At 35.9% G+C, this 27354-nt stretch overlaps 1 protein-coding gene across 6 annotated transcripts in view; it reads left to right on the forward strand.

Moving 5' to 3' along the window:
* The window catches only part of GALNT13 (polypeptide N-acetylgalactosaminyltransferase 13), a 574171-nt gene that overhangs the window by 351826 nt on the left and 194991 nt on the right, over positions 1 to 27354 (forward strand). For all 6 annotated transcript variants that reach the window (XM_057551814.1, XM_057551815.1, XM_057551817.1 and 3 more), the window contains one exon: positions 4055 to 4172. In XM_057551814.1, the coding sequence (XP_057407797.1) occupies positions 4055 to 4172 (118 nt within the window). The remainder of the gene's footprint in view (positions 1 to 4054; positions 4173 to 27354) is intronic.

The raw sequence follows: 27354 nt of genomic DNA on the forward strand, positions 1-27354 counted from the left end.
TAGGGCCTTGCACTAGATTAGGGTTTAAGAGAATTTTGTAGCTGGTTTGATCTTCTATCCAGACCACTCAAACTTTCTCCATATCAGCAATAAGGCTGTTTTGCTTTCTTAACATTCATGTGTTCACTGGAGTAGCACTTTTAATTTCCTTCAAGAACTTGCCATTTGCATTTACAACTTGGCTGTTTGGCACAAGAGGCCTAGCTTTAGACCTATCTCGATTTTCAACACGCCTTCCTCACTAAGCTTAATCATTTCTAGCCTTTGATTTAAAGTGAGAGATGTAGGACTTTTTCTTTCACTTAAACACTTAAGAGATCATTATAGGATTATTAATTGGTCTCAGGGAATAGGGAGGCCCAAGGAAAAGAAGAGAGACAGGGGAACAGCTGGATGGTATAGCAGTGAGGACACACACAACATTTATTGATTAGGTTCACTGTTTTATATGGGCGTGGTTCGTGGTGCACCTAACTACAATAGTTAACATCGAAGATCACTGATCACAGATGAGCACAACAAATATAATAATAATTTAAAAGTTTTGAAATAGTGTGGAATTACCAAAATGACACAGAGACATGAAATAAGCAAATGCTGTGGGAAAAATGATGCCGATAGACTTACTCAACTCAGAGTTGCCACAAACCTTCAATTTGTAAAATACACAATATCTGCAAATCTCAGTAAATCAAGGGGTAATAAAAACAAAAAAAAAGTATGCTTAGAGTCAGAAAAGAGCTGGCTGAGGGCAAAAGGGTGAATGCTATCCCACAGTGAGAGGAAAGGAGACATTCTTTTCTCTGAGACAAGAGGAAGGAAGAGGCCCTGAGAAACATATACATATTAACGTAGAGATTGAGGGAGGTTAAGAGTTCATGATTGAGAGAGTTTAGATTTTATGCATTGCCTCAATCTTCAATTTCTTGAGAAGAGTCCAAAACTTTTGGAAAATATTCAGTTAAAAATGAGACAGGTGAACAAATAGAGGTAAAAGGATTGTTAGGTCTTTGTGGACTTGCAGAGGGTCAATAACATGGACTTGTAGCGGGACCAGATGACCTCAGCTTATTACTTTTTTAGTGATTCTCTAGGTCTTAGGAGCAGAGGTAGATGAGGAAGGGTAAGTTTACCCAGGAACTAATATTTATAAAAAGAGAATGGGATCAGTCAGGCAAGGACAGAGAACCTAGGGTGCTCAGCTAGGTGCTCGCTGACATGGCAGGGTCTTGGAGAGGGGGTGGGAGGAGGGAAACAAACAATTTCTGCAGGGAGTTATTCTGTGAGAATATGGAGTAGCTAAGGAATGATAACCATCAATGAAGGATAAAAAGTGACTTCCATAGGATTGAAATAGGAGGGGTTAAAAAATTAAAAGGTGTGGCAGATTTCAGAGTTCAACCTCTTGGATCTGAAGTGTTTTTAAATGATTTTGAAATCCAAAATGAGAACATGTATATGGGGAGCCAAAATTAATTGAAGGACACTTAAGATTTTGATTGAATGATTAACATCAGCAACAACAAGAAAGATGTATTACCCAGCCTTATTAACAATTTATAATGTACCAAGCGCTGTGCCAAGTGCTTCAGTTCTATTAACTCAGTTCATCTTCACCTACTTACTGTGTGGTAGGTAATATTTGCAGCCATTGGGCTGATTATATTTTCCCCAATAAAATTGATGGAATTGATTGGTCTGACATTGCAGAGACACAACCTTAAAAAGACAATTTTAGCTAACTCAACTATAATCAAGGTTTTTAATTTTCTAGGTACCCTGAAAACTTAAGGTCTGCACAGGAATATGTAAATAGTTCATGGGGGGACATTACAGAGCAGTTAACTTAGAACAGAACATGCTACACAGCACTGTCTGCGGCTGTAGATATTATTTAAGGCACCACCTCCAGACTGTTTGAGAGAGCTGACATTGCAAATACAAAAAAAAAAAAATTCTCCCTAGGAACATCCATCTTCAGAAAATACAGGAATTTTTTGAGCAATATTTTTTTAAGCTTTTGTTACTTTTCAACTAAAAGTAAAACTTATTTGAGTCATTTTTATGGTTAAGTATATAATTAATTGTAGCCATTTATAATATATTTCTCACATATTTGTAGGAATTATCACCAACTGTAAGATGAAAGTCAATACATGTATTTAAGTTAAATGCATTAGTTCCCTATTAGTAAATAGATAAGTGAACAGGCACTCTAATCGTTAAAAATGCATCCTTAACATTCTTAAGCACCTGGTTACATTATGATAGGGTAATTGCAGCAATTTCTGTTCCTCATTTCATTAGACTATTCAGCACTATAATACCTTATACAGTTATTTACATGGAGTTCCAAAGCCCCAATCAGGTGAGGGTCATGGCTACTCCGTAATTACCATCTGCTTAGCTTTGTTAGTGTTTCTCTTTATTACTCTGTAGGTCAATGATACTGTTCTTGATAGGAACCCAGCAAGACCAAAAGTAATAAAACAGCTCAGACCAAGTGAGGCTCTGCTACTCCAACTGATGGACAGTTAATTACCTGAGTATAAAACAGTGAGAGCACTGGGAGAAATAGAGAACTCTGTGTTATTGTAGATATCCAAGTACAATATTATTTGGTGGTTTTTCAATGAGCTACACTGTTCAGTTAGAGAACATGATCATATCCTGTGGCAGAAGAGGATATAATTTTGAGAAAAATAGAACATTTGGTTTTCTAACAATCTCAAACTATCCTTGAATAACTCAGGGGTTAATCTGAGTATAATTTATAGTCAGCCCTTGGTATCCAAGGTTTCTCCACATCAGAGGATTCAACCAACCATGGGTTGTGTAGTATTGTAGTAGTTACTGTTGAGAAATATCTGCATATAATTGGACCCAAGCAGTTCAAGTCCATGTTGTTCAAGGGTCAGCTGTACCTGGATGAGCATTCCAAATCTAAGTTATTAGATCAATTTCTCCTCTTTAGCAGCACAGTAGACTTATCTGGGAACTTTATACAATATCAAAGATCTGACCGCACTCCTGGCCAATTAAATCTAAATCTGCAGAGAGTGGCACCCAAGCATGGAAATGTATTTTTTAAAGTTGCCTCAGGTGCTGCTAATGTGCTACAAAGGTTGAAAACCTCTATTCAAAAATAATCATTGCTAATATAGATTCATTTGTGAACAACTAGAACTTTCTTTTTCAGTTTCAGTTCATATTGCTTATACAGAAAGACTTGTATGGTTCACACATTAACCACTGATTTTAATGAAACTTTTCAAATTAAAAATTAATTATTCTTTTTGAAACTTAACACCTGACTTCTTAGTTTCTATAGAGAAAGTTTGAATATGAGAACCAAAAGTATTTATTCCTAGTAAAAAGTTTTGGATCTTGGCCAACTGTCCTTCTAAACCTGTGAAGAGCATACAGGATTTATGTTTATCCATAGGGTTATATGATTCATTCTATCATTTTAATTAGGTAAACAGCTGTAAACAATTAGATATAAAGTTCTACGGTACTTATGATACTTATGTAACTATCATTAGATACTTATTGCCTATAAACATTTTACAGCATTTAATATTTTTCATATTTAAATAGGCTATAGATCTTTTTATAGAGAAACCACTTCCATATGTTTCTAGAGTTCATATTAAAATAATTTATAATTAAGTGACAAAAGACAATTGGTAGTTTCATGACCAGTTCATCTCTTTACGAATAGTGCTAAGAGCCCTAACTTCTCTTCACTATGCCTTTCAGAAAGGATGTATATGCCTCTGTCTTAAATGGCCAGTGTTCCTTCCTTGTATCTGTTTGATCACCTATAAGAAAAATATAGACTAATCTAAATTTAGTTTTACAGAAAGTGTGAAATAAAATGCTATTTATTAATTTTAAAACCTCTAACAACTTGGCTTTATGTTTCCAGTTTGAGATTTTTGAGTACTATTTTTTTAATTTAAAATGTCTCAAAAATATTTGCTGTAGTCTCATTAAACTCCACACATTGTTTTCAAAAGATATTCTTTTCTTTTTGTTTTTTTTCAACTAGGACCCCTACTATGGCTGGTGGCCTATTTTCTATTGACAGAAACTACTTTGAAGAGATAGGAACTTACGATGCAGGAATGGATATCTGGGGTGGAGAGAATCTTGAAATGTCTTTTAGGGTAATTGCATTTTACTTTATTTTTTGACTCTGAACATACTATGCTGTAGCATGCACATATAGACTCAGTAATTTACTGTCAAATCTTTTTTGTAAAGTGATACAAATTACTGATCAGTTGGTCATTTTAATACTTGTTTAGAAACTCCGCTAGAGTCTTTTTGCATGCAATATTTACTGTTAAATGGGAAATTAGAGGCAATTTTTAAGTTTTCAAAATAATTCTTTTATACATAATTCAGAGACACTAGGGCTTTTCTAAAAAGATGGGCTTTATTTTTTAATAAAGCATTATCCTATGAAATCACTTTGTGTTTTTGAACTGAAACTTGGAAGTGTTTATGATATCTGAATTTGCAAGTGCTGCTTGAGGTTATTCTCAAATACCTTTAAGAATAACCTGTGGTCAAAGGAATTCTGGGTAATTCAAGTAACATGACTGTTTTCACAATCATAGACATTATTGTTTGATAAATCAGTTTTAATAATGCAAATGCACTTATTAAATGGCCTTCCAAGTAAACAAAAATTAAGAATTAATCCCTCATATAACCAATACTAGGAAGCATATGAATAATTTTAATACATTATTACATTCAAAAATTTTAAATACACATGAATGTTCCTTCTTACTAAGAAACAATAAGGGATAGCATACTGTTTTTTTCTTCAAACCACATTCAGTATCATTTAAAAAATGAGTTAAATTAATAATACTGTTGTTTTTTTCTTTCCTATAATTTAACCTGAATGATTTGAAACACTGTATCGTTTTGCTGGCATTATTTGCACAACAAAATTATTAGAGTTTAGCTATATTAATCTATGAAGTTCAAGAGTTATACCTTTTAATTTCTTATTTAGAAAGTAAACTTTGTTTTTCACAAATATAAATATGTTTGATGTTGTGTAAGCAAACGTCAAAATTTGAGAATAAGAATTACTTTGAATTTATATAATGTGGAATTTAATGGATTTTGGATAATCTGAATTATTTTAGAAGGACTAGGATGTCCTTGTTATACAACTTTTTGCCTATAAATCTTCCTAATAGTCCAATGTCTGAGAAGATCATCAGTTAATGAAATTTTATTCTTCCCATATTTGCTTATATACTCATAGTCGGACGGAGCTTGCTCCACAAGACTTAGTAGCATACCCAGGAATGTCTTCTTGTTATGAAGTACAGAATACATCTTTGCACAATCTTTGGGACATTTGGGGACCCAACTTTTTTACTCAGTGTAGTTCTCAAAGTGCAGAATATAAGAGCTGACAGTTTAAAAAGGAAGAAGAGAAAAGAAAGAAGGAAAGGAGGTAGGGAGGGGGGAAGAAAGGAAAGATAGTATACTCAAGACCTTAAAAACAATTTTCTCTTACCCTTAGATTTAATGAAGAGAGCATTTACACATTTGTTAACCAGTATTCCTTGGATGCTGTGCTGGAAATTCATAGGGAAAAAAAATCAGCATAGCAGTACTACTCTTACCTAGTGATCCTATTGCCCATCTTTTTTTTCCTTCTTTCCTAATATTCTTATTCACCTCTTTTCTGCTTACCTGTTAAGCTTGATTCTCTGCCAGTAGACTCCCCTTACTTTCATCACAGAGCTCCCAGACTAGATGGATGCTCTTCATCTAACTGATTGAAAGATGTGTCAGGGAGGAATGTATTAGGAAGGAATTTAGTGGAATAATGTGATATGCCAGGAGAACATGATCAGGAAATACAACAGAGATATTAAGGTATCAGAAAGGAAGATTTGAAAATATGGTATGTGATGCAGATACCAGGTGAACAGAGTGAAAGCAACTAGTGGCCTTAAGAATGATCAGATCACTAAATAATAACACAGGAGGTTTTCTGTGATTGGTTGTTTGAGATTATTAAGAGATAAAGTACTCCTGAGTGACTGGTCTTTGATTTAGTTTCCGTATGCTATCAATAGAAACAAAATCTATATTTTGCTTTTTATTAGACTCTTGATTCATGTTTTACTTTACTTTTCTTTCTATGACATGAATATGTGTTAGCTTAATAGTTGTTACCCTGGCTGAGGAAGATATTGAGTGAGAGAAAACGCTGGAACAGTACATTAGCAAAGGGATGACACTCTCCTTTAGATTAATTTCATAACAAGATGTGTGACTTCAGGAAATGAGAATATGTTGGAGATTTATAATCAGAAGATCTATGTCTAATATCCAGCTTAATTATTATACAACAAACATATATTGAACATGTAGTATGTCCTTTACACTTTCCGGATCCTGAGACTGCCAAAGTGAAGAAGGCCTGATGCTTTTACTCTCAGGGAAGCACATCTCAAAGAAGAGATACATAGGTATCAGTGACAGTAAAATGTGATCATTTCTTTTGTAGATTTATGTATAAGGTTTTCTTGTCTCCATCATGTTAGTATAGGCAAATTACTTAACCTCAACTGTGAAAAGGTGGTTATAATAATAGTAAAGTTATAGTTGTTTTATAGCTCTGGTCTATGTAGATTTGAGGATGAAAAACATAGAAATATTAAATTCCTGCAAAAAACTAGTACTCTGGCTGGCCTTATGGGAGTTTAAGCCAATTCAAAGAATACACTTTGGGGGATTTATTTATAACAGTATCACTTGATCTTTGATGCCCAGAGTATTGTAAGTACTGACAGACCTTGAATATCTGATGAAAACTGGAGACCCCCCAAGAAAGATGCATCCATCTCCTACACACAATAGGTTTGAACACAGTTTCAAAGTGTTGAAAAATCCCTTGAAGTCTCTGGATAAAAATTCTTGGCATAAAATAATAGTGACTTCTAATATTTATAGAGCTAGTAAGTAGAATAGTTGAAAATTGAACCCCAGCATTCTGAGACCAGTGGCCGTGCTGCTAATTACTATACCACTACCTCCCCTATAAAGGTCCATCCCTCCGTAACATGACAGCCCTGACAGCTGATGGTGTTATCAGGAGAGAGGGGAGAAGCTAACATGCAAATGCGATCTTCCTGAACAATGCTGAGATGGCTGTCTCATCTAGTGACTTATCTTCCTCTTATAGGCTTTAGCCTCTTATGGATAATACATGTCCAATAGCAGTGAGAATATGTACAAGTAGATCCTAATGCTCCTGAAAACTTAGTCTCAGATACTGTTCTCCACTCCTTTACACAACAATCATCAAAATAACATAAATTCCAAGATGTAAATGTAAATTTAAACTGGTATTATTGATTTCCTACTCAATAGGTACAGGGCATACAGTTGTGAACAAAATAGACAAAACCATGTGTCCTTACGGAACTTATATTTTAGTGAAGGAGACAGACAATAAACAAGAGAAGCAAAATACATTAATATATTAGTGATAGGGCTTCCCTGGTAGCGCAGTGGTTAAGAATCGCCTGCCAATGCAGGGGACACGGGTTCCAGCCCTGGTCCAGGAAGATCCCATATGCCACAGAGCAACTAAGCCCGTGCCCCACAACTACTGAGCCTGCGCTGTAGAGCCTGCATGGCGCAACTACTGAAGTCCGTGCGCCTAGAGCCTGTGCTCCGCAACAAGAGAAGCCACCACAATGAGAAGCCCACGTACCACAACAATGAGTAGCCCCCGCTCGCCGCAACTAGAGAAAGCCCGCGTGCAGCAACAAAGACCCACTGCAGCCAAAAATAAATAAATTATATATATATATATATATATATATATATATATATATATATATATATATATACTGGTGATAAGTGTTAAAGAGAAAAAACTAAGGAAGAGAAAAGGAATATGAAATGGTAGATCCTGCAAATTGTTAGGGGTTGAAATTTTATACAGGAAGAACTCAGAAATGAATATTCATATAAAATAGTTTATGACAAAATTAACCCAGTATAGTATGAATTTATCATCAAAGGTATCATCTATCTTTAGAAGTCCAATGCACTATCCATTGCACACAGAGCCACTCATCTATCTTTGAATAATATCCCTGATGTTATCAGTACCACCCAATAAGCATCACCACCTGAAATCCTTGCCTTGCATGAGGCAATAGCACAAGAGCATTATTTCCAAAAGCGCACAATATGTGAGATAATCTGTCACTGTAGAACCAACTGAGGTCATTAAAAAGAGTCAGAAGACAGCAAAAGACTCAGAAGAGTGTCCCACTGCCCTGAAGCATAGACTAGTGGTTACAAGAATGGTCTGGGAACGAGGTAGCCTGTGTTCAAGACCTAGCTCTAGCACTTATTAGCTGTGTGAGTTTGGGTAAGGTAGCATGTCTCCTAAGCTCTAGTATGTTTGCATCTAGGCCTTAACCATAGATAATCAAATGAGAGAATGTTCATGAAAAGCCCTTTAAAGCCAGAATATGCAATACATATATAAAATACTGCTGCTCTAAGTGTTAGTCAGTATGTGGTTCTAAATCTCTCCTGACCAGAAAGAGATTAAATTTTAGAAAAAAACAAACAACAACAAAAAAAAAAACCTTTCTTTTTAGACTGCTGCAACATCCTCTGAGATAACCACTGACATTCTAAGAACTTACAGTGTAAAATGTTTACCTACACTCATAAAATGGCTTAAATAAAACAACTGAGTTTAAAAAAAAAACAGGAAAGTGTCATCTAGAGTTGGTGTAACAGGTACTGAATTTATACATACACACACACAGACAAACCTAAGTCAATTTTTTAAACGGACAAAATATATATGGAAAAAGAGGTTCAAGACATCAGACAGTAAGTCATAAATGATGATGGTCTCTGAGAGATGGGAAACAAACAAGGAGGGCCCTTGAGTTTCCTTGGCTTACTGCCTTGAGATAGTGTCTAGACTTCAGCAACATGAAGGGAGACTTAGCCAGATCCCAGTGGACTCCATGAGTTGAGGAAATGGACCTGGGTGTCTGGAGAGCTCAAGGCAGCTAGAATTTAGTGGACAGAGTAATGGAGAGGAGAGAGCTGCACAGACAGAGAACTCATGAAATATGGAGTACTGAACAGTGCACATGTGTGAGAAGATGACCCAAGTTTGAGGAAAAAACTCATAAATCTTAGAGGTCTCACTGCCCCAGTGCTCACTTAGGACCAGCAATAATGCCTGTACCCTCCAACCACACTGATTTGTGGAGCATGGTGTAGAGTAAATATTGGGAAACTACATAATATGCTTTGACATAGGCCATGCAACAGAAAGAAGTCAAAAGTAAGAGTAATAATATTTTGGACTGAATGAAAATTAACATAAAGCATATCAAAGTTTGTGGTGCCACTAAAAGCAATACTTAAGGGGAATTTATAGCACTAAATGTCTATATTAAAAGAAGAAAATATAAACGATCTAAAATCAATGACTTCAGCTTCTTCCTTTAGGGACTGGAAAAAAAGGAGGAGAGTAAATCCAAAGTATGTAAGAAAGGAAATAATAGAGATCAAAATAGAAATTATGAAATATAAAAGAGGAAAAGTTTAGATAAAAGCGAGTAAATCAAAAGCTGTTACCTTGAGAAGATCAGTAAAACTGATAAATTTCTGACCACACTTAATAGGAAAAATAGAAGATACAAATTACCAACACTGGAAATGATAGCAGTCACATCATTATGGATTCTACAATTCTGTAAAGGATTAGAAAATATTATTTACAGTGTTATGTCAATAAACTTGGCAACTTTGATAAAATAATTTCCTTAAACAACAAAGACTATCAAAGAAGAAGAAATAAATCACAAGAAGAAATAAATCAACCCAATAATCGTATATTCAGCAAAAAATAAATAAATAAATAAATTTGTAGTTTAAAAATCCTTTTCACAGAGGAAACTCCATTGCCAGCTGACCACACTGGTGGATTCTACCACACATTTTGGGTGGAAATAAGAACAGTTCTATACAAAGTTTTAGAAAATTGAAGAGGAGATAATACCTCCTGACTCATTTTATGAGGTCAGCATTTTCAAAGAGCAAAACTTGACAGAGACATTACAAGAATTGAAAACGACACACCAATGTCCCTCATGAATATAGATCCAAAAATTCTAAATAAAACTTTAGTAAATCAATCTTCTCAATATGTAAAATGAATGTACATCATAACTAAGTGAAGTTCATCCCAGGAAAGCAAGACTGGTTTAACATGCAAAAATCAATCAACTTAATTCACCAAATTAACAAACCAAAAAAAGAATAATCAAACAACCATTGGAACAAATGCCGAAAAGTATTTGATGAAACCCAAATTCTATTCCTGATTAAAAAATAAAAAGAAAGTGAGAAAAAGCCCTGAGCAAACTAATTATAACAGGGAACTTCCTCAACCTAATAAAGGGCTTTTGTAAAAATCCTACATCATTATTTAATGTTGAAATACTGAATGCTTTCCCCATAAGACCAGGAAAAGATAAGGGCATTGGCGTTTACCTATTCTACTTAACGTTACGGTGGAGGTTGTAGGCAGTGGAATAAGGCAAGAAGAATAAACAAAACATTAGAAAGGAGAAAGTAAGCTGGTCATTACAGATGACATGATTGTCTAGAAAATACAACAGAATGTATTTTAAAAAAGCTACTAAAACAAACATGATCTTATGTTTGCAGGATACAGGAATACTATAGTTGTTGTATTTTTATATACTTGTAACAAACAATCAAAATTAAAATAAAAAGTAATTTAAAATAGAATCAAAAATATGAAATAGTGATAAATCTGACAAAAGATATGCAAAGACCTTTACTCTGAATACCACAATATATTGCTGAGGGAAATTAAAGAGGAACTACAAAAATAGAGAGATATATACATTTATGATTTGGAAGACTCCATATGCTATTAAGATGTCACGTGTATGGACACCTAATTTAAAAGAAATAGGCAAAGGCTATTTAGTGGAAACAGGATAGTATTTTTAATAAATAGTACTGAAACAACTGGATATCCATGTGGAAAAAGTATCTAAAATGCACACCTCACACTATATAAAAAGTTAACTTAAAAGTAAAACCTAAAATTATGAAATTCTAAAGAAAACATAGGAGAAAAATTTTTGTGACCTTTGATTAGGCAACCCATAAAGGTAGAAATCAATAAACTGGACTTCATCAAAATGAAAAAAAATTTGCTCTACAAAGCCACTGTTAAGAGATTGAAAGGACAAGTCACTGACAGGAAGAAATTGTTAGTAAATAATATATCTGATAATGGACTTGTATCCAAAAAAAAAAAAAAAAAAAGACCCAAAGGTTCTCAAAACTCAGTAATAAAACAACCCAAGGAAAAATAGCTCAAAGATTTGAAGAGATACTTTACTAAGGAAGGTATATAGATGGCGAATAACCACATGAGAAAATCTTTAACATTATTCTTTATTAGAGAAATGAAATTAAAATAATGAGATAGCACTACACATGTATCAGAATGGCTAAAATTTAAAAAGACCATGTTGGTGAGGATGTAGAAGAGCACATACGATTGAGGTGGGAATGGTACAATGGTATAATAACTCTGGAAAATAATTTTACTATTTCTTAAACAGCTCCTAGGTATATCCCCAAGGGAAAGGAAAACATGTCCATACAAAGAGATGTACAGTAATTTTCATAGTAGCCTTATTTGGAATAGCCAAAATCCAGAAACCATGCAAATCTCCATCAAAGGTTAATAAACTATTATTTATCCATACATGGAATTCTAGTCAGAAAAGTGAGTGAACTATTGATACACCCTAGAACATTGTGAATCTTGAAATAATTGCAAATGAATGAAACAAACCAGACAAAAGGATAACATACAATATGAGTCCATTTACATAAAATTTTAGAAAATATAAACTAACCTGTGAATGGCAGGAAGCAGATAAATTGTCTAGGGTCTGGAGATTGGGGTGGGAGAGGAGAGCTGGAGGGAAGGATTACAAAGGGTCATGTGAAGACTTTGGGGGCTAATGGAGATATGCGTTATCTTTTTTTTTTTTAATTTTATTTATTTATTTATGGCTGTGTAGGTACTTCATTTCTCTGCGAGGGCTTTCTCTAGTTGCGGCATGTGGGGGCCACTCTTCATCGCGGTGCGGTGCGCGGGCCTCTCACTATCGCAGCCTCTCTTGTTGCGGAGCACAGGCTCCAGACGCGCAGGCTCAGTAATTGTGGCTCACGGGCCCAGTTGCTCCGCGGCATGTGGGATCATCCCAGACCAGGGCTCGAACCCGTGTCCCCTGAATTGGCAGGCAGATTCTCAACGACTGCGCCACCAGGGAAGCCCCATGCGTTATCTTGATTGTGGGGACACGGATTTCACATATGCCAAAACTTATCAAATGGTACAATTTAAATATATGCAGTCCAATGTATATTAATTATACTTCAGTAAAGCTATTAAGTATTAAAACACACACACACACACACACACACACACAGAGGCATCTTCCAAAGAGAAACAAATGAAGGAAAATTGTAATTGATGGTAACTAGTCAGCTGTAGACCTCTATAGTTTAGGGGAGATTCTCATTATTCTCATTATATCTTAGCCTGGTTTCTTTTAAATACACTGGATATGATTCTAACAATCTACTTCTCAGGACAGCTATGTGGATTAAATAAGACAATACTTATTGAATTTTTTATAAACTGTACCATACTGTGGACATTTTAATTTTATTATTATCACTACCCTTAAAAAATAAGCTGTTTTGTCAACAGCCAATAGTTTAATTAACAGGGTGGAATTTACTTTAAATGCCCCAATTTTCTTTCCTTCCAAGTCACTATGTAAGCAGCAATATATTTATCTGAAGAACATAACCAAGTGAAATGTTTCATGATGTGAAATCCATTTATTTCCAAATTGCACAAGAAATGAGGTAGAAAAGAAATGAGAGTTGACATAATAAATAATGGAAAAATGAAAGGCAGAAGTTTTCATTGAACAGAATAGCATGGTAAATGAGGTGAAAATATTTGTAGACTTTTTGGGGATTGTGGTACCCAGGCTTTTGAAAGTACTAAAAGAAAGTAAAGAATTTTCTAGAAATATCCGTGCAGTTCTAATTTTGACAAATGAAAATGTCAGTCATAATAATTTGTTAAATAGAAATCAATTTTGACAAAAGTCTAGTTGAATTATTTGTTAGCATTCTTTGCTTTTATTTAAACTTAATTCATGCAAATCTGAGCATACTGGATTTTCTATCAGTGTATAAAACTTGACTGTTTTTGTTTTATTTGGCTGGTCATAGAAATCAGACTATAATAGAAATCTTTTAGTTAAGTTAACTTAATCTAACTAAGTTCATGTGTTATCCACATGAACTTAGTTATCCTTAGTTATCCTTAGTTATCCTTTTGGTGGAGATGGTTTTGTGAAATAGTTTGATTTAAATATAATAAAGTACTCTCTTAATATTAACGTAGAGATTTCTTAGCCTCTTTTTCCCCCCAGATTTATTGAGGTATAACTGACAAAAATTGTATATATTTGAGGTTTACAACATGATGTTATACATATGTGACGTGGGAAATGATTACCACAATCAAGCTAATTAACACGTTCATTACCTCACATAGTTATCTTACGATCTACTCTCAGCAAATTTCAGGTATATAATACAGCATTATTAACTATAGTCACCATACTGTACATTAGATCTCAGAATTTATTCATCTTATAACTGAAAGTTTGTACCTTATTGGCCTCTTTTTTAAAAAAGCCTAAGAGGTCATAAACTTAGACATAAAAGTCCAAGAGATCATGTTCACGTACAGCCTCCATAAAGAATATAAACCAATATCAATGATTTAGTCCAGCAAACTACTCTAAGGTTACCTATCTGGTGCAGGATAAACCTTAAACACATTGCAGATGGCTTAAAATTTTTGCTTCTGTGCTTACAGTTAGATTTTCTGGCATGTGGGCCACCACTCTAACTTAAACAATTGTTTAAGCATCTCTCTTTATTCAGTCTCCTTATCCTTTGTTTAATTGATATTATCGAATAAAATATTTCTAGATAAGGGATAGCTGAGACTTTGTTTCTAGGGACTATGTTACATCTATTATATATTTTTAGAACATTGGGTCAGTAGGATCATATAATGGTATTTAATTAAGGTGTCTATAGAGAACTCTATTTTTCCAAAATAAATGGGTTAGAATTTTATTTTGAATGTTAAGTACAATACATACCTGATTTCCTGTGTTCCCTTAGAAAGCACAGGTTAACGACAGGAAAATTAGATATTAATCAAACTTTAGGATAGTGTTAGAAAATGTTAGCAGAACTTGTTTTGCTTTTAAAATTATAATAGCCTAAGGCTTGGTAATTTTCATAACTATACCTCTTCACTTGAACTTTCTAGTTCACTGAAGCAGAGTATGAGAACAGACTTACACTGGATAGCCATCTATGTGATGTTTCACCTCGTAAACATTCACTACATGGAGACATACTTAGTTTTAGAAATATAAGGCATTGTAGGAGACTTAGGTACACTAGAACTTGTTATTAATCTCTGGTTCCCTTTTACGGTCACTTAGTTATCTCTTAAAGTGATTTTTTTTTGAAGAATATTCTTTGGGGTTGTTAGTACCACTCACAGTTTATTACCTTCTTGAACCAATAACATTCATTGCTTCTTTTTCATGACCTCATAAAGTCTTATCATATGAGTGTTTCTCTGAAAATGTAAACATATACTATATATGTCAACCTGCAAATATACTCATCTAATGTCCAAATTATTCTGTCTGCTCTCTGTTTATCTTATCCATTTATCTGTCTATCAATCATCTATCGATCTACCTATCTATCTAAATTTATGTGTATGTGAGTCTGAGTGCAAATAATTAAATATTCATGAAGACTCAGAATGCAAGTCTCGTAGTTATTATAAAGGATATAATGTGACAATAAATATATGGATTTTAAAGTTTACAGCTTAAATGATCTCTATTGCAAATGAGTGTTGAGAGATACTCACCAGACATCCTGAAGGAGTTGGGACTCAGATAATTAGGAGAATTAGTGAACTATGAAACTCTGAAGATAGATAGAAATGAAATGCATAAAATGAGAAAGAAATGGAATGAAAATGATATAAAAATAGTTATCTGTAAAATCTACATTTTTATTTCCATTAATATATAAACCAGAGTTGAGTGATATTTTTACAGGGTTTATTCAGAAGTCCTTATTGGGAATAAATTTTACTGCAAGATCACTCTAAATTTTTCTTCTGTCTTCTTGAATTAAACCATTAAATGGAAATAAAGATACAGGAAAGAGAAACTATTGATTTCTGAACCATGATAGAAACATTTTTGATGATGTTATTCTTTAACAAATGCAGGTACATTTCAGAGATACTAAGAGGAATTTCCCTGTATATAGCAATAGCAATAAGCCAGATGTACCTAGCTTTTTACTGAGTTTTAGCACATTAAGAAACCAACAATCTTTATTAGAGACAAATATCTGAAATGTCACTTTTGGGAAACACACTACAATTCTTTGACTGTTTTCTGATCCTTCTCTGCTAATGTGCTGATATCCCATGTGTATTCACATTAACTATAAAAATCTTTATGATCCTTCTGGTGCTAAATATGAAAGACTTCAATTTAACTGTTTGAATTTATGGTGATAAAAAGCGCTTTTCGAAGAATTTAATGTGCTCAGAATTATTGCAAAGAAAAATTTGACACTTTCTGCCATGGCCATATTTTACTAAAGCTTCCCATTAAGTGTACTTAATCATACAAAATGGCGCTGAGAATTAAGTCAGTTATCCTGCTAATTTACATTTAAAGTGTGCCTAAAATATTCTGATAATGAAATGTTTAACTTTCTTTTTGTATCTAAATATGTGCTCAGTGAATTAACTTTGAACTATTTATTTTACAAATTAAGGTTCCATTTTTTTTTTTTAAACATCTTTATTGAAATATAATTGCCTTACAATGGTGTGTTAGCTTCTGCTTTATAACAAAGTGAATCAGTTATACATATACAATATGTTCCCATTTCTCTTCCCTCTTGCATCTCCCTCCCTCCCACCCTCCCCATCCCACCCCTCTAGGTGGTCACAAAGCACCGAGCTGATCTCCCTGTGCTATGCGGCTGCTTCCCACTAGTTATCTATTTTACATTTGGTAGTGTATGTATGTCCATGACACTCTCTCACCCTGTCACATCTCACCCCACCCCCTCCCCATATCCTCAAATCCATTCTCTAGTAGGTCTGTGTCTTTATTCCCGTCTTGCCACTAGGTTCTTCATGGCCTTTTTTTTTTTTTTCCCCCCTTAGATTCCGTATATATGTGTTAGCATACTGTATTTGTTTTTCTCTTTCTGACTTACTTCACTCTGTATGACAGACTCTAACTCCATCCACCTCATTACAAATACCTCCATTTCATTTCTTTTTATGGCTGAGTAATATTCCATTGTATATATGTGCCACATCTTCTTTATCCATTCATCTGTCGATGGACATTTAGGTTTCTTCCATGTCCTGGCTATTGTAAATAGAGCTGCAATGAACATTTTGGTACATGACTCTTTTTGACCTGTGGTTTTCTCAGGGTATATGCCCAGTAGTGGGATTGCTGGGTCGTATGGTAGTTCTATTTGTAGTTTTTTAAGGAACCTCCATACTGTTCTCCGTAGTGGCTGTATCAATTTACATTCCCACCAACAGTGCAAGAGTGTTCCCTTTCCTCCACACCCTCTCCAGCATTTATTGTTTCTAGATTTTTTGATGATGGCCATTCTGACCGGTGTGAGATGATATCTCATTGTAGTTTTGATTTGTATTTCTCTAATGATTAATGATGTTGAGCATTCTTTCATGTGTCTGTAGGCCATCTGTATATCTTCTTTGGAGAAATGTCTATTTAGATCTTCTGCCCATTTTTGGATTGGGTTGTTCGTTTTTTTGTTATTGAGCTGCATGAGCTGCTTGTAAATCTTGGAGATTAATCCTTTGTCAGTTGCTTCATTTGCAAATATTTTCTCCCATTCTGAGGGTTGTCTTTTTGTCTTGTTTACGGTTTCCTTTGCTGTGCAAAAGCTTTTAAGTTTCATTAGGTCCCATTTGTTTATTTGTGTTCTTATTTCCATTTCTCTGGGAGCTGGGTCAAAAAGAATCTTGCTGTGATGTATGTCATAGAGTGTTCTGCCTATGTTTTCCTCTAAGAGTTTGATACTGTCTGGCCTTACACTTAGGTATTTAATCCATTTTGAGTTTATTTTTGTGCATGGTGTCAGGGAGTGTTCTAATTTCATACTTTTACATGTATCTGTCCAATTTTCCCAGCACCACTTATTGAAGAGGCTGTCTTTTCTCCACTGTATATGCTTGCCTCCTTTATCAAAGATAAGTTGACCATATGTGTGTGGGTTTATCTCTGGGCTTTCTATCCTGTTCCATTGATCTATATTTCTGTTTTTGTGCCAGTACCAAACTGTCTTGATTACTGTAGCTTTGTAATATAGTCTGAAGTCAGGGAGCCTGATTCCCCCAGCTCCATTTTTCGTTCTCAAGATTGCTTTGGCTATTCGGGGTCTTTTGTGTTTCCATACAAATTGTGAAATTTTTTGTTCTAGTTCTGTGAAAAATGCCAGTGGTAGTTTGATAGGGATTGCATTGAATCTGTAGATTGCTTTGGGTAGTAGAGACATTTTCACAATGTTGATTCTTCCAATCCAGGAACATGGTATATCTCTCCATCTATTTGTATCATCTTTAATTTCTTTCATCAGTGTCTTATAATTTTCTGCATACAGGTCTTTTGTCTCCTTAGGTAGGTTTATTCCTAGATATTTTATTCTTTTTGTTGCAATGGTAAATGGGAGTGTTTTCTTAATTTCACTTTCAGATTTTTCGTCATTAGTGTATAGAAATGCAAGAGATTTCTGTGCATTAATTTTGTATCCTGCTACTTTACCAAATTCATTGATTAGCTCTAGTAGTTTTCTGGTAGCATGTTTAGGATTCTCTATGTATAGTATCATGTCATCTGCAAATAGTGACAGCTTTACTTCTTCTTTTCCAATTTGGATTCCTTTTATTTCTTTGTCTTCTCTGATTGCTGTGGCTAACACTTCCAAAACTATGTTGAATAATAGTGGTGAGAGTGGGCAACCTTGTCTTGTTCCTGATCTTAGTGGAAATGGTTTCAGTTTTTCACCATTGAGGACAATGTTGGCTGTGGGTTTGTCATATATGGCCTTTATTATGTTGAGGAAAGTTCCCTCTATGCCTACTTTCTGCAGGGCTTTTATCATAAATGGGTGTTGAATTTTGTCGAAAGCTTTCTCTGCATCTATTGAGATGATCATATGGTTTTTCTCCTTCAATTTGTTAATGTGGTGTATCACATTGATTGATTTGCGTATATTGAAGAATCCTTTCATTCCTGGGATAAACCCCACTTGATCATGGTGTATGATCCTTTTAATGTGCTGTTGGATTCTGTTTGCTAGTATTTTGTTGAGGATTTTTGCATCTATGTTCATCAGTGATATTGGCCTGTAGTTTTCTTTCTTTGTGACATCTTTGTCTGGTTTTGGTATCAGGGTGATGGTGGCCTCGTAGAATGAGTTTGGGAGTGTTCCTCCCTCTGCAATATTTTGGAAGAGTTTGAGAAGGATAGGTATTAGCTCTTCTCTAAATGTTTGATAGAATTCACCTGTGAAGCCATCTGGTGCTGGGCTTTTGTTTGTTGGAAGGTTTTTAATCACAGTTTCAATTTCAGTGCTTGTGATTGGTCTGTTCATATTTTCTATTTCTTCCTGGTTCAGTCTCGGCAGTTTGTGCATTTCTAAGAATCTGTCCATTTCTTCCAGGTTGTCCATTTTATTGGCATAGAGTTGCTTGTAGTAATCTCTCATGATCTTTTGTATTTCTGTAGTGTCAGTGGTTACTTCTCCTTTTTCATTTCTAATTCTATTGATCTGAGTCTTCTCCCTTTTTCTCTTGATGAGTCTAGCTAATGGTTTATCAATTTTGTTTATCTTCTCAAAGAACCAGCTTTTAGTTTCATTGATTTTTGCTATTGTTTCCTTCATTTCTTTTTCATTTATTTCTGACCTGATCTTTATAATTTCTTTCCTTCTGCTGGCTTTGGGGTTTTTTTTTTCTTCTTTCTCTAATTGCTTTAGGTGCAAGGTTAGGTTGTTTATTCGAGATGTTTCCTGTTTCTTGAGGTAGGCCTGTATTGCTATAAACTTCCCTCTTAGCACTGCTTTTGCTGCGTCCCATAGGTTTTGGGTCGTCGTATCTCCATTGTCATTTGTTTCTAGGTATTTTTTGATTTCCCCTTTGATTTCTTCAGTAAACACTTCGTTATTAAGTAATGTATTGTGTAGCCTCCATGTGTTTGTATTTTTTACAGATCTTTTCCTGTAATTGATATCTAGTCTCATAGCGTTGTGGTCGGAAAAGATACTTGATACGATTTCAATTTTCTTAAATTTACCAAGGCTTGATTTGTGACCCAAGATATGATCTATCCTGGAGAATGTTCCATGAGCACTTGAGAAAAATGTGTATTCTGTTGTTTTTGGGTGGAATGTCCTATAAGTATCAATTAAGTCCATATTGTTTAATGTATCATTTAAAGCTTGTGTTTCCTTATTTATTTTCATTTTGGATGATCTGTCCATTGGTGAAAGTGGGGTGTTAAAGTCCCGTACTATGATTGTGTTGCTGTCGATTTCCCCTTTTATGGCTGTTAGTATTTGCCTTATGTATTGAGGTGCTCCTATGTTGGGTGCATAAATATTTACAATTGTTATACCTTCCTCTTGGATCGATCCCTTCATCATTATATAGTGTCCTTCTTTGTCTCTTGTAATAGTCTTTATTTTAAAGTCTATTTTGTCTGATATGAGAATTGCTACTCCAGCTTTCTTTTGATTTCCATTTGCATGGAATATCTTTTTCCATCCCCTCACTTTCAGTCTGTATGTGTCTCTAGGTCTGAAGTGGGTCTCTTGTAGACAGCATATATATGGGTCTTGTTTTTGTATCCATTCAGCCAGTCTGTGTCTTTTGGTGGGAGCATTTAATCCATTTACATTCAAGGTAATTATCGATATGTATGTTCCTATTCCCATTTTCTTAAATGTTTTGGGTTTGTTATTGTAGGTGTTTTCCTTCTCTTGTGTTTCTTGCCTAGAGAAGTTCCTTTAGCATTTGTTGTAAAGCTGGTTTGGTGGTGCTGAACTCTCTCAGCTTTTGCTTGTCTGTAAAGGTTTTAATTTCTCCATCACATCTGAATGAGATCCTTGCTGGGTAGAGTAATCTTGGTTGTAGGTTTTTCTCCTTCATCACTTTAAGTATATCCTGCCACTCCCTTCTGGCTTGCAGAGTTTCTGCTGATAGATCAGATGTTAACCTTATGGGGATTCCCTTGTGTGTTATTTGTTGTTTTTCCCTTGCTGCCTTTAATATGTTTTCCTTATATTTAATTTTTGACAGTTCGATTAATATGTGTCTTGGCGTGTTTCTCCTTGGGTTTATCCTGTATGGGACTCTCTGTGCTTCCAGGACTTGATTAACTATTTCCTTTCCCATATTAGGGAAGTTTTCAACTATAATCTCTCCAAATATTTTCTCAGTCCCTTTCTTTTTCTCTTCTTCTTCTGGGACCCCTATAATTCGAATGTTGGTGTGTTTAATGTTGTCCCAGAGGTCCCTGAGACTGTCCTCAGTTCTTTTCATTCTTTTTTCTTTATCCTGCTCTGTAGTAGTTATTTCCACCATTTTATCTTCCAGGTCATTTATCCTTTCTTCTGCCTCAGTTATTCTACTATTGATCCCATCTAGAGTATTTTTAATTTCATTTATTGTGTTTTTCATCATTGCTTGGTTCCTCTTTAGTTCTTCTACATCCTTGTTAAATGTTTCTTGCATTTTGTCTATTCTATTTCCAAGATTTTGGGTCATCCTTACTATCATTATTCTGAATTCTTTTTCAGGTAGAGTACCTATTTCCTCTTCATTTGTTAAGTCTGGTGTGTTTTGACCCTGCTCCTTCATCTGCTGTGTGTTTTTCTGTCATCTCATTTTGCTTATCTTACTGTGTTTGGGGTCTCCTTTTCACAGGCTGCAGGTTCGTAGTTCCCGTTGTTTTTGGTATCTGTCCCCAGTGGCTAAGGTTGGTTCAGTGGGTTGTGTAGGCTTCCTGGTGGAGGGAACTAGTGCCTGAGTTCTGGTGGATGAGGCTGGATCATGTCTTTCTGGTGGGCACGTCCACGTCTGTTGGTGTATTTTGGGGTGTCTGTGGCCTTATTATGATTTTAGGCAGCCTCTCTGCTAATGGATAGGGTTGTGTTCCTGTCTAGCTAGTTGTTTGGCATAGGATGTCCAGCACTGTAGCTTGCTGGTCGTTGAGTGAAGCTGGGTCTTGATGTTGAGATGGAGCTCTCTGGGAGATTTTTGCCGTTTGGTATTACGTGGAGCTGGGAGGTCTCTTGTGGACCAGTGTTCTGAAGTTGGCTCTCCCACCTCAGTGGCACGGCCCTGATGCCTGGCTGGAGCACCAAGAACCTTTCGTCCACACGGCTCAGAGTAAAAGGGAGAAAAAATAGAAAGAAAGAAAGAAAGAGGCTATAATATAGTGAAGTAAAATAAAGCTATTGTAAAGCAAATCTATACAGACAAAATCTCACCCAGAAGCATATACATATACACTCACAAAAAAAAGGAAAAGGGGAAAAATTAATATATCCTGCTCCCAAAGACCACCTCCTGAATTTGGGATGATTCGTTGTCTATTCAGGTATTCAACAGATGCATCACATCAAGTTGTTTGTGGAGTTTTAATCCGCTGCTTCTGAGGCTGCTGGGAGAGATTTCCCCTTCTCTTCCCTGTTCGCACAGCTCCTGAGGTTCAGCTTTGGATTTGGATCCGCCTCTGCATGTAGGTCGCCTGAGGGCGTCTGTTTCCCGCCCAGACAGGACGGGGTTAAAGGAGCAGCTGCTTCGGGGGCTCTGGCTCACCCAGGCCACGGGGAGGGAGCGGTACAGAGCAGGCGGGGTGAGCCTGCGGCGGCCGAGGCCGGCGTGACGTTGCGCCAGCCTGAGGCGCACAGTGCGTTCTCCCGGGGATGTTGTCCCCGGATCCCGGGACCCTGGCAGTGGCGGTCTGCACCGGCTACCAGGAGGGGCGGTGTGGAGAGTGACCTGTGCTCACACACAGGCTTTTTGGAGGCGGCAGCAGCAGCCCCAGCGTCTCACGCCCGTCTCTGGGGTCCGCGCTGATCGCCGCGGCTCGCGCCCTTCTCTGGAGTTCATTTAGTCGGCGCTCTGAATCCCCTCTCCTTGTGCACCAGGAAACACAGAGGGAAGAAAAAGTCTCTTGCCTCTTCGGCAGCTGCAGACTTTTTCCCCGGACTCCCTCCCGGCTAGCTGTGGTGCGCTAACCCCTTCAGGCTGTGTTCATGCCGCCAGCCCCAGTCCCCTCCCTGCGATCCACCAAAGCCCGAGCCTCAGCTCCCAGCCCCGCCCGCCCCGGCGGCTGAGCAGACAAGCCTCTCGGGCTGGTGAGTGCTGGTCAGCACTGATCCTCCGTGCGGGAGTCTCTCCGCTTTGCCCTCTGCACCTCTGTGGCTGCGCTCTCCTCCGTGGCTCCAAAGCTTCCCCCCTCTGCCACCCGCAGTCTCCGCCCGCGAAGGGGCTCCTAGTGTATGGAAACCTTTCCTCCTTCATGGCTCCCTTCCACTGGTGCAGGTCCTGTCCCTATTCTTTTGTCTCTGTTATTTCTTTTTTCTTTTGCCCTACCCAAGTACGGGGGGAGTTTCTTGCCTTTTTGGAGGTCGGACGTTTTCTTCCAGCGTTCAGTGGGTGTTCTGTAGGAGCAGTTCCACGTGTAGATGTATTTCTACTGTATCTGTGGGAAGGAAGGTGATCTCCGCATCTTACTCTTCCGCCATCTTCTCTCCTCCCCCCCATTTTTTTTCTTAATGGAACAGGAAAGTTAAAGCAAATAACTTCCAAAAATATTTCTAGTTTTGAAATTTTAAGGATCATTTATATATCTTGGGTTTGGTGAAATGAAATAAACCTGCCATTAAGTTCAAACAAAGTTTGCAAGTAAATTTAGTTTGGAGAATTCACTAATTAACTCAGAAATATTTGTTAGTAGTTGGACATACAGACATGTGGAAGATCAGTCCCTGGTCTGATAGAACTTGTGCTATAGGAAGATGATAGACAATAAATGAGTAAGCAGAAAAATAGTCTGTTAAATTCAGATCAAGGTGAGTGCCTTGAAGAAAGTAAAATGAGAGGTAGAGCATTGCATTACCTTAGAGTGGTCAGGGAGGACCATTCTAAGGAAGCATTTTAGCTGAGACCAAACTGACAGGAAGAATCCAGCTGTGCAAGGCTTTGCAAAGAGAACATTCAATGTAGAGCGTAATGCAAGACAGAGTATTAAAACTCTCATTCCAAGTCTGTAGGAGCACAAATATCCTATTGCTTTAGGGGAGGGAAAGCTTTCTTATTCAACAGTTAAGAACAATTTATTCTCTCAGAACAATATTTGCTGAACAAACTAAACTCCCCTAGGAGTTTATTTTTTGATGAGGCTTTACATTTGAATAGTGCTTTATAGAATTCTTTTACACATATTATCGTAATGGATCTCAGTAGCTTTTCTCCCCCCATATATCTGGTTTTAACTTTAATGCATTTGTAATGTTTGCATTATACTTCAGATTACCTCTCTATAGCAGTCAGGTATCAATCTACCCTCATCTTATCCATCAACCAATATAAATAATTATATACCTAGACCTGCGCTAGACACTCTGGATGGTATATCTGTAAGGTATACCATCTCCAAATTGCTTGAGAGTTTGGAGAGTATAATGGCATCTAAGATCATTTCAAGTTGCAAACATAAAACTCATTAAGTTCAAAGAAGGGAGAGATTTCTGTGATCTAAGATAACCAGGGAAGAATTTATAAATGAAAAATTCAAGAGTCTTGCCTTATAGACAGAAGGGCAGAAGAGGAACAGGGGCCAGAAATCAGTGAAATCTCAGATCTTTACTCTTGTGATCCTACTTTGTGCTTTGAGCCATACCTATGTTTAGGCTAGAATGTCTGGTTCCCCCGCCTTTTGTTTTCCCTCTTGAGAATAAAATATCAGTAAGCCATTAAATATATATTTTGCCAAACTAGGCTTCACGTGACAGAGTTAATGAAGTATCCATTAAAAACTCCAGAAATTGAACCTATTATTTTTTTTTATATACCTATATTTGACCCCTTGAAGATTTCTAGGACAAAATTCCAAAACTGTTGTTTCTATATATGTTCATTCAATTAGGAAACCTAGTGTACTTTGCTAACCAAAATGAACACATTCAAAATCAAATTCATGTACTTTTTATTAAAGAGCCAAATTTAAATCTCTATGGTAACTACTGCAGTAAATGTACAACATCTTAAGCTATGATTATACTGTCACTCTTAGTGATGTCTGTCTTAAGTACATGACTATCAGTCGTTTCACTGTTGTTCTAGTCAACCAGAAATGTAGTTTAAAAAGGAAACCTATGATGAGATTTATTTAAATAAGGCTGAATGATTTCAGCAATAACTGATTCTAGATGCCAGGAATGATTCTTTTGAGGGTGTGAGATAATGTGGAGGGAAGACTTTGATCCAACTCTTCAGAATTTGAGTATTATGTACCAATGAAATTGAATTTTAAGTGCCATTGAAAACGTAGTTGGAGTTTTTAAATAGATTTTTAAATCACTCTTAAAAATATATCTATGTTGAAAAATTTCACTGTATCTGCAAAAATTCAAACTTGATGAATTAAAAATTCTTAAAATATTTTATTATCAAACTACCACTGGTTTACACTGCAAAGACGCTAAAATTGAAATCAAAATTTGGTGTAGCATTTCTCTATTGCCACCATGATGTGCCTGGATACTAAAACATGTTTCTACATGAGCTTCTCCATTGTCAAAGATTTGACTACACTTTTCTACTCATTTTATTATTTCATAGTTCAACGATATGCAGTCTTGATCTTATATATTTTCTCTATTTTAATTGGTCAACCAAAATTTTATTTGTTTTATTTTAATCTTTTTATTGAAGTATAGTTGATTTACAATGTTGTGCCCATCTCTGCTGTACAGCAAAGTGACTCAGCTATACACATTAGACATTCTTTTTTTTATATTCTTTTCCACTATGGTTTATCATAGGATATTGAATATAGTTCTCTGTGCTATACAGTAGGACCTTGTTGTTTTATTTATGTTTTTAAATTCTGTATTTTAATTGGTCAACCAACTTTATATTCTATATTTTTATTTGGGTTTGAGAAATCATCTTAACCTCTGGAATTCCTGAATTAAGATAGGAATCTATAAATAAATTGTTTAAGGGTAAAATGTCCCACACTAACCCTGTAATGATGAATGGTAATTAGACCTGATGAAAGACTAGTGCTCCTTGATCATTTCCCTGGCCCTGCAAGAGAAGACCCCAGGAACTACAATCTTTCTTTTCATTTTGGGGGGACAGAATGGAAACTTGACTCTTTAAGGTCATGGAAAGTTAAAGGTGTACCTGAGGAAGTTGGAAATGTGTTACAGAGTAGAGGCAAAGTATAAGGCAGGTGACAGATTTGAGAGTTAGCTTTACAGAATTGATAGTTTAATGAGCATATGAGAATGGATGTTTGCCAAGAAAGAAAATACAGAGGGCGGAATAGCAAGGCATGTCCTTAGGTAGCACCTACATTTAGGGGTGGGAGAAAAAAAGAGAAAGCAAACGCTAGGACAAAGCTGTCAGGGAAGAACAAATATATATATCAGAAGAACTTAGAATGTTATGGTGATTGTCAACAGTGTCAAATGCTGCAGAGAAGTGAGAAAGAATAATGAGAGCTCATAAAAAGTTTCATGTGTAGTTTCAGATGATAGAATCGAGATACTAGAATATAAGATGTTAAGAAAATTGAACTGTAAAGATAACGTAGAGAAAAGCCAAACTTTTTAAGAAGTTTCTCAGCAAACAGGAAAGAAAATGCATGGTAACTTAAAGGGTAAATATGATCAAAGTAATTATTTTATGTTTGCTATTCTTTTATTTTATCATAGGAGATAAAGTAAATGTAAGATGATAGAAAGGATTTAACAATCTAGAAGGTACTGAAGAAGAAAGAGAAAGGAACAACTGATGAGATAAATATCTACAGATGTTGCAAGAATATTCTAGATATAATAAAGTACACCTGTGTAATACTTTTTAGTTTACAACACAATTTTATGCTCACTATTTCACTATGTTCTTACCAGAGCACTGTGGATGGGTCGTTGTTATTGTCTTATTCTATAATTAAAGGTTTTGAGTTGCTAAGAAACTAAGAAACTAAGTCGTGTGGCTGGAAGTTGTAAGGGCTGAGCATCAAACCCACACCTTCTGCTTCTACTCTAGAATTCCTCTATTTGAGTTTAAGGTCCTAAAGGCAGGATATTTAACTTTGGAGAGTTGACCCTCTTTCTTAAAATGGAGAAAAGAAGCTAAGGCTATATGAGATATTTCAAGGTGGAAATGAATAGAAAGTTGGAGCAACTGTTTCTGAGCTCAAGAAAAGTGGAAAGCAGAAGATTATGTACAGAGAGGATGGGACTGATATTGGGAGCTTGATGAGAGGAGACAGTTTTGGATTAAAGGCAGATTCTTCAGCAAGCACCTGAATGAGCAATGATGTTCTCTATGAAACAACCTTTAAATGTCCTAAGAATGACCTCTTGCAATTTTAATGAAACAGAGAAGGGGAAATTATCTTCCCTGTGCTTTGAGCATCATATCTGGAGAAATAAACCATGCACTGCCTTCTCCTGGTTTGTGACGGATAAGTGGGCAAAGTAACATTCTACGTGTTGCTATTTCATGGTTCCTCCTTTACTCTTCTTCTAAAGTGTAATGTAACCTACATTGACTACTACCAATTTGTTTTTAAAAAACTAAAAACTGTCAAAGTAGAGTATAACTTCCCTTCATAGTGAGTTTTGTGGGTATTTGTAATGAGCGCTTGAGGTGATATCAATGTGGGTATTTTTATATGTTTCACATTTATCTCACTAAACATTTTACAGCAAAAAAAAGATACCTGTAAGATGATTTTTGGAAGGGAATCATAGTGT

Source organism: Balaenoptera acutorostrata, chromosome 8 (genome assembly GCF_949987535.1).
Source record: "Balaenoptera acutorostrata chromosome 8, mBalAcu1.1, whole genome shotgun sequence".
In the NCBI taxonomy this organism is placed as follows: Eukaryota; Metazoa; Chordata; class Mammalia; order Artiodactyla; family Balaenopteridae; genus Balaenoptera; species Balaenoptera acutorostrata.